Source organism: Sphaerodactylus townsendi, linkage group LG01 (genome assembly GCF_021028975.2).
Source record: "Sphaerodactylus townsendi isolate TG3544 linkage group LG01, MPM_Stown_v2.3, whole genome shotgun sequence".
NCBI lineage: Eukaryota > Metazoa > Chordata > Lepidosauria > Squamata > Sphaerodactylidae > Sphaerodactylus > Sphaerodactylus townsendi.
In genome coordinates, this window is record NC_059425.1 from 88,375,253 (window position 1) to 88,383,969 (window position 8,717).

Here is an 8,717-nt window from a genome sequence, read left to right on the forward strand (position 1 = left end):
AGCTCTTAACCTCCTATGCCACTGCTGCTCCAGCTTTCCACTGACCTGCACTGATCCAGCTTTCCACTGACCTGCACTGATCACACAGCATATTGTCAATGGGAGTGGATTCATTTTGCACTTCCCTCACTCTCCAGTGCTGAATCTTTTGAACTCGCTGAGCGTTAGTAGGGGGTTCCCACAGCGGTGTAGCCACCAGGGGATGAGGGGGTGCGCGATGCACCGGGTGCACGCCTGAAGGGGGCGCCAAAACCTCAAAAATTCATTTAAAAATATTTTAGTGTTTTTACTTTGTGGGCAATCTTTAGACTAGCGGCACCAACATTTCAGGTTATCATCAGGTGACACTCCTGATGATTTCAGCCAGGTTTGGTGAAGTTTGGTTCAGGGGGTCCAAAGTTATGGACCCCCAAAGGGGGTGCCCCACCCCCCATTGTTTCCAATGGGTGCTAATAGTAGATGGGGCTTCCCTTTGAGGGTCCATAACTTTGGACCCCCTGAAGCAAACTTCACTAAACCTGGGTGGTATCATCAGGATAGTCTCCTGAAAGTAGCCTCAAATTTTAGTACTGCTAACTTAAACATTGCTCCCCTGACAGGCACATTCAAATTTTCCCCAGGTTCTGGCCCCTTCTGAGTGGATTTAAAGGGAGAATCTGGGCTCCCTAGATTTAAAAAAATTGAAAGTATTGTCGAAGGCTTTCACAGATGGATTCAACTGGTTGTTGTGGGTGTTCTGGCCGTGTGTCGGTGGTCTGGTAGATCTTGTTTCTAACGTTTCGCCTGCATCTGTGGCTGGCATCTTCAGAGGCGTATCACAGAGAGGAGTCTGTAATAAGAGAAGTTTGGACACAGTGTATAACAGACTTCTCTCTGTGATACACCTCTGAAGATGCCAGCCACAGATGCAGGTGAGAGCAATGGGAACAAAAGATCCTACCAGAACTGAATCCCTTGCCAACCTGGAAAACACACAACAACCAACATTGAAAGTGATGCTGTTTGTGGGGTGGGTGGGAAATCTACCCAGAAACAGCATCATTGTCAATGTTGTTTAAACTAGGGAGCCCAGATTCTCCCTTTAAAGTGGATTTAAAGGGAGAATCTGGGCTCTCTAGTCTAAACAACATTAAAAGTGATGCTGTTTCAGGGTGGATTGTTCCACTCCCCCCCCTCCCCCAACAGCATCACTTTCAATGTTGTTTCAACTAGGGAGCCCAGATTTGTGAGTTGGGGCATGCTCTATAATGTGATTGTGACTTTGAGGTGACATGGTGCAAAAATTGTTTTTTGGTCATAGTGGGTGAGGGTGGCCACACCGGGGGGTGGGGAGGGGGGCGCAAAACTCAGATTTTGCACCGGGCTCCATTTCCCCTAGCTACACCTCTGGGTTCCCACAAATGCCTGCTTTCTGGAGGCCTCGGCCAGTTCACAGGATCCAAGCCTTCCTAGGTCTCCTAGAGAGACCACCGCATATTGCAGCTAGTGGCAAAGTACCGTCGGAGTCAGCTGTTAGGGAGACTACATGACTCAGTATTCTTGTGTTACAGATTATATTCTTTTTAGTTGAGTGCAGCTTTCCCCTGTTTGAGTCCTGCATAACAGGCGAGATTGGGCAAAATCTTTTCTTCTCCCTCCCTCCTCTTCTCTGTCTCTGCACATCCGTGGGTCTGTTTAAGAAACTCTTTTCTTCGAGTCTGGCAGTTGATCCGACCGCGCAAGGACTTAGCAGGCGTGAATAGCACAGAGGTAACCCGCTATTTCAGGCGCCTGAAGTGAGTTTCCGATGCACAGCCCCGTTTAAAGAACAGAGGCCGGGGAATAGTCTTCCGTCACCGCTAGGGGCGCTGTCCTCCCTCTGGCGCCTGGCTGAAGAGCGTCACCCGCAGCGCCGCCGCCGCCGCCGCTTCCCCAGCCGGCCCCGGGGAGGGAGGGTGGCGATGGGCTCCCGAGCGGTCGAGTTGGGCTTCGCGGAGGAGGCGGCCGACGTTTGGCGGCTCCGCAGGGAGCAGTTTCCCTCCAAGGTGGGCGGCCGGCCGGCTTGGCTGGGGGAGAGCGGCTTGCCTGGCCCGGCGGAGCTGCGGTGCGGCGCCTGCGGACAGCCCTGCGCCTTCCTCCTGCAGCTCTACGCGCCTTTGCCCGACCGGCCCGACGCCTTTCACCGGGGCCTCTTCCTCTTCGCCTGCCGCCAGCCTGCCTGCCACCGCCACCAGGGCCCCGCTCCGGGATGCCTGAGAGGTAAGCAGGGGCGGGAGAAGCTCGGCGGCGGCCTCGAGTCGTGGAGCCACGCGGCTAAGTGGCTGCAAGTCACGCGCACTTCAGCTAGGCTCCGGGTGTGCCAATGTGCGTGCTGGGCTCATCGGTTACATTTAGAATAGAATAATAGGGTTGGAAGAGACCTCAAGGGCCATCACGTCCAACCCCCTGACAAGCAGGAAAACACAATCAGAGGTCCACCTCCTCGTTTTATTCTCACCACAGTTCTGTAGTTAGGTTGAGAGAATGATTAGCCCATGGATACCCAAATGTGGCTTGGTTGCCAGCTCCTGACTGAGAAATTTCTGGAGATTTAAAGTGGAGTCTGGGGAGGACGGAGCGGGAGGTTGAGAAAGGGAGGGACTATAATGCTGTGCAGTCCACATCTCCCATTTTTCCCACTGGAACTGTGGGATTCAGCAGGTTCGCACCACTTCGGCAGAACCAGTTGTTAAAATGGTGCTTGTAAACAACCAGTTGTTAAATTATTTGAATCCCACCACTGGAACCGGTTATTAAGTTATTTGAATCCCACCACTGCTAGAGATCTGTTGTTATTCAAAGAGCTCCAGTTACTTCCTCATGAAGACTGTTGTCAAGCTGATACAAGTCACAGAAATAGTACATATTCCTTCCTTGCCACCCCAGGGAGCTGCAAAACTTCGGGATTATGGGATCTTCCTTCAAGAAACAATTAAAGCATGTGGTGACAACACACTCCATACTGTGTTACATACAGACAGATAAAAATATAGCACAAGGGGACAGTTGTTATACTCTCACTATAAGGATATTCACTTTGATTTTTGTTTCTCTTCCAAGTTTTTAGGAATCAGTTACCAAGGAAAAATGACACTTATTCTTATGAGCCTCCTTCTGAAGAGCCACCCCTGGAAGAGGTGGCTGGTGCACTTCTGCAGCTGAAATGTGGGGCAAAATTGTGCAGAGTCTGTGGATGTCTGGGTCCCAAAGCATGCTCTAAATGCCACAAAGCTTATTACTGTAGCAAAGACCATCAGGTTAGGGATTGGCAAGCAGGACACAAAGTATCTTGTACACAGTCAGGTGAGTGACTGAAACCTAAGAAACCCATATGAATTTAGAAAAGTGATGGTTCCAGATTGATGCTCAAAGGAGTACATAAGGTCAATGCATACCACCCGGATTTATATTGTTTGCACCATGCATCCCCAGCATGGTACCCATGGGCATCATGGTGCCTGCCAACACCTTTTCTGATGCCCATCAGGTGTTTTTAGGAGGTAGATGGGGCCAAGGAGGGCTTTTGCCCAGCAAGGCTTGGAGATCTGACTGACTGCAGTTTTTTAAACAGTGCTTTGGTGGCAGCTGCTGCTATACCTCAGGTTAGCAGCTGCGTTACTTAAGTATACCTGCATTACTTAAGTTAAGCTGTGGCAGTCACTTTATGGCAGCCATGTCAAATTCCAAATATGCCCACACAGACTCAAAAAGCTTGGGGCCCCAAGCAGTTTTCTATGAATACAAATCATTTAGAAGAATACTGGTTGACTTGCGATTGTTTTTCTTTTCGGCTATCAAATCACAGTTGTCTTATGGCAACTCCATAGGGTTTTCAAGGTGGTTTGCCTTTACCTGCCTACCTCTGTGTCATGACCCTGATGTTCTGGGGGGGGGGTGTCTCTCATTCAAATACTATACCCTTTTAAACATAAAGATGACAGTGTGATTGTGTATTCTCTGGTGGAAGTTGGAGCAGTGTGCACCCACACTGTGAAGAAGTCTGGATTCTTTGGCAGCGTTTTAAAATCTTATTTAAGCACTGCTTCCGTCAAAACCATTATTATCTGCACTGAAAACAGAGCCAGGGGAAAGAAAATAGTGGGCGCAACTTTACAAAAAGGGCTATCCAGGTCAGGGCATTGGAATTAATAGTTGTAAAAATAAAATAACGTTTAGTATTTATTTTGAAGCTTGCCTTATTTTTCCTCATTATTCCACATGACATGCACATTAATGATCCCCTAATTATACTCAGGTGGTCTAACAACCAGCTCCAAAAACATTTTAAAATATATATAACTGAAAGAGAATATGGAAGAATAACTGGAAGCATTTTTGATTTGTGCTTTGTAGATCAGATGGATATTGCTATACCAGATCATAAATGTCTTTTTCCCGAATATGAAATTGTAATAGAACCTGAGGAAATAGAATCCTCCATTGTTGGTGAAACAGAACAGAAAGATCTAAACAAAAATGAAGATTCAGCAGCTGCAGATAGTACATGTAAGTAATGTTTCCATAAGTCTGCTTTGTTTCACAAATTAAAATACTTTTGAATATTAATATTCTTTAATGTATTAAAATTAAGAGAAGAATCCTGGTACATTTGTTTTCCTGATAAAGTATCAATATTGATACAAAATCTGCCCTTAATGGTCTTGTGTGCAATAAGTACTAAAATTGCTTTATATTTGGTTAGTCCTAATTACATTTTTTTCAATTGTTGTTATTTACTGTGCAGGCTTTTTGGTGCCCAGTTCAGCAAAGAGTTTCCACTTTGTATGAGCATTTGCATTTTTGCTGTGCAAGATTTTCTAATGTGTGTATCCAAGTTTGTGGCCCTACCTACTATAAAAATGATACCAGCAAACAATAATTGTGAAAAGAGTGGTGCATCAGCACTGGATTATAATAAGTAGGCACTACAATATGTTGTAGATTGCTTTTGGGTTCCCACAGCTGGCTGCAAAAGTGAGAATAGTCCCAGCTATCTTTGGGTAAGCTAAAAACAACGTGTTTTCCCCTTCCCAGCATTCTGAGAGTTCTGATAGTGCACCTGCTGGGCAGGCCTACCAGGTGTACCCTCATAGACTGGGGATGCTCGGGAATGGGAGGCTGCTCTACACATTGCCAGCCATTCTTTGCCCTTGGGGTTACCCTAGCAGGAATGCTCTCCAGCCCAATGGAGACACAAGAGAACTTGTGTGGGAGAGGAAATCTTTCTTCCCTATCCCTGCAGGTCCACCCTGCCTTTGTCCTCAGAACCCCAATATGGGGGCCTGCAGCACTGCCAAAGCATGGAGCTTCCCTTGGCAGTGCTGCAGTGCTCACTGGTTCCTGTGGTAGGCAGGATGACTGCTTTTCTGAGCCTCCTGCTGTGGTGGAAAGGGATGTGTAGCTGGGTTTGGAACAGAATGTCTGCCTTCTGTGCTTTCTGCTACAGATTAAGACCCATAGCTGTAAGGGTCTGGTACTCCGGTCAACAAACGAGACTCATGAAGATTTCAAGAGCTTTATTGGAACTGTGTCAGCCTGAGGTTCAGGTAGCCAAAACTGAAGTTTGGCTCTCTGATCTCTGGTATATACCTGTAAGTTACAACACGGCTCATCCCAAAGTTCCCCCCACCCTCGCATTCCCATAACATCAGCATAATAAAGAATGGTGTGAACAGAGGCATTGTTTAGGGACAGGCGGTTCACTCCTTCAGGAGAAGGCAGATAAGAGTGAACGGTTAAACTCTATTGACTAGTTACGTGTAACCGAGGGAGAGCCTTGAGGATGATAATGGCTGGGCCAGCTGTGGCCTTCATGTGGACGTGTGAACTGCCAGGCCGAGAATGGCGCGGCCTGACAATATCAGTTGGCTGTGTAACGGAGGCTCAGAGAGAAAAGTGTACCTCTAACGTGATTTTCAGTCCAAGCCATCATGAGTGGATGACTGCTGACATCTTGTTTTAATTGTGATGTCTACAGGCGATTGGTGGAAGAAAGACTGGGAAAGATGGGAGAAGTCCATTCAGTAAAACATCAGATCCTGCCTGTTGTTACTGATTGTTGTATATTGTTTGTGCGTGCATTTTCAGATGAAGCAGTTGAACCTTTAGATGAAAACTTGTTAGAGGCAATGGCAAAACATGAAACTGAAGAGGACAAGATTTTTCAGAAGTTTAAAGAACGGATCTCTTTGGAACCAGAACAGGTTTTAAAACTGCATTTCTCACAGCTCTGCTTGTGTGTGTGTAGGGTGTGTGTGTGTTCATTTGTTCGTTCAAATGCTGCAGCCAGGTTTAATTTTGGGTAGTGTAAACCTTGCTTTTTATATTGATGGCAGTACGAGTCTAGCTTAAACCCCTAGTTTACAGCCATAGTATTTTCATGCCACTGAAGTATTTGGATGTAAAAATGAGCCTATAAGTTGGTCCAAATGAGATCTTGATAGATTAACTAAGAATAAATGGAGTCCGTAATGTTACCATTTCACTCCACAAAAAATATGTCTGAGTAGAAGAATCTGAGTTCTTGATATATCTAGAAGAGATTACTTTTGAATGCAACGAAGCAAGCAGCTATGTGATCACTGTGGAGAAGCTAAAGGATTTTTGCATGATTGGTGCTGGTGCACACAGCAGAGTTCCTGGGGAAAGAAGATCTGATGTTGCTATGCTGCATCTTCATCAATAAACCCCTCAGCCCCAGAGAAAGTTGTATTTAGTTATATTCCACACTACAAAATTGTCTGTGGCAGCTATGAATATCATAGTTCATTGATTTTAATGGCACTAAAATGAAATTTGCTTCTCCTGGTTTAAGTCATTTCTATGTAATTTAATTGGCAATTTTTAATTTCTCTTGGATTTCAGATTATCAGATATTGCAGAGATGGAGAAGGTCCCATCTGGATTTCAGGGGGAAATATTCCTCTTGAGACAGAAATCCCAAATTGTGCATGTGGTGCTAAAAGAGCATTTGAATTCCAGGTATTTACATTTGGCTTTTAAAAGTCATGTGCATGTACCCCCTTGTTACTGCTGCAAGAAAAACTACTACTCATTTCTTATCTGTTTATGTTCCACTACTGTGAGACCTACGTTATTTGGGCTCATGAGATACAGTTGTTTGTTTTTAACTAAGTGTACAGAAAACACTAAAGAAACAGTTTCCAGCTAATCTTTAACAAACATTCTATTACATGCCTGTAACTCTTTTTCAAGGAAAGAGGACAGAATAACTGGTTAGTACAGCTGACAAATTTCTCATGTTCCCCTCCTGACATATTTAAGGGATCTCAGAAGGGAGGCAGAAGGAACTTGAGCAGTCCAAAGGAGAGGATGGATGCCATTCTTCCTGTCTCAGAGACTAAAGGCCAATAACATTTTTTCTAAGGGTCAAATAAAGTCACACTTTCAAATACTGGAATGGTGGGAAGGACCTTTGTTCCTTTTAAATGTGTTTTTTTCCTGCTCTTTCAAAGATAAGTCCCATCCATAATTTAACACTTCTTTTATGTACAAATCTAACACTCTTCTTAGTTGACAGTGATCTCTCATTTCTTGAGCTAAAACACAGTACACAAACTTATTCCCTGCTCAAAAATATTCCATTGTCCAGAAATTATTCAGAGCCCTTATTGGAAAGCCCAGTGTTGCTAGCTTTGCTAAAGAAAAAGAACAGAAGACACTGAATTAATTCCACACCTGTGATGCTAGAATTAAAAATGCTGGCCCTGCCACAGACACCTCTCAATGAAAGGAAACCAATGGCACAGATATGTAACAAATGTCTGGTTCTCTACCAGCAAATTTGGTACCTGACTTGAAATGAGGGGAGACTATCAGATGTCCATAAAAGATGGGAACGGAGGCTGCTCTTCTTTCAAACGATCAAATTAAAGGCTGTAAAAGTTGGACAAAAAGTTGTAGCCAAGCAATTTGATATGATTCAGCTAGCTTGTGTTAGTTTGATTCCTGTTTGCGCATTTGTTGTTGAACATTATGATCAGAATTAGCTACATGAGCTAAATATTTTTTCTGGAGTACGTAGAAGAAAGATGAACTGATTTAATGTGGATTTTCAAAAGTGAGCCAGTAACTGGCTCTGTCTGACCCAGTCATTTTAACTAATTGTGCCTTGTGTTCCTAAGGTTATGCCGCAACTGCTGAATCACCTAAAAGTTGACAGCCTCGGAGAAAGCATTGATTGGGGAACTATAGCTATCTACACATGTGCTCATAACTGCAACTTGGGCAACCAGTATACAGAAGAGTTCATCTGGAAACAGAACATATCAAGCTCTATTTAATTTCTTCAAATCTCACCTTCAACTAGATCTTTTTTCAAAAAGTATATTAAAACTGTCATCTGAACAAGCCTACAGGTGTATTATTCCTCAATGCTTGCATTAAAACATGTAACATAACAGGCAGAATAAACTCACACTTCTACTGTAGGGGTAATTACCAAGTTGTCCAGTGTCTACAAAAGAAGGCTTTCATGCTTCAAAAATGTGCAGCCTGTTACACACTCAGAAATTCCCCATTGGATACAATGGAGCCAAGGCACTGCAGAGCAGAGAATCTGGGCAAATTTCTTGGGGGTGCCTGTCAGGGACATATTTTTTAAAGCTACTAGCACCAAAATTTCAGGGTCTCATCTGGAGGCTGTGAGATGAGGGAAAAGAAACAAAATCTTCACTGCA

The 8,717-nt window shown here is 44.5% G+C and overlaps 1 protein-coding gene across 1 annotated transcript; it reads left to right on the top strand.

Moving 5' to 3' along the window:
* The first annotated feature begins 905 nt into the window (after positions 1-905).
* Positions 906-8,385, top strand: PDCD2 (programmed cell death 2). Its single transcript, XM_048505238.1, has 7 exons — positions 906-911; positions 1,767-2,238; positions 3,079-3,321; positions 4,372-4,524; positions 6,106-6,221; positions 6,883-6,999; positions 8,163-8,385. Exons 1-7 carry the CDS (start codon positions 906-908, stop codon positions 8,319-8,321), a joined length of 1,266 nt encoding a protein of 421 aa, XP_048361195.1. The 3' UTR covers positions 8,322-8,385.
* Positions 8,386-8,717: the final 332 nt, after the last annotated feature.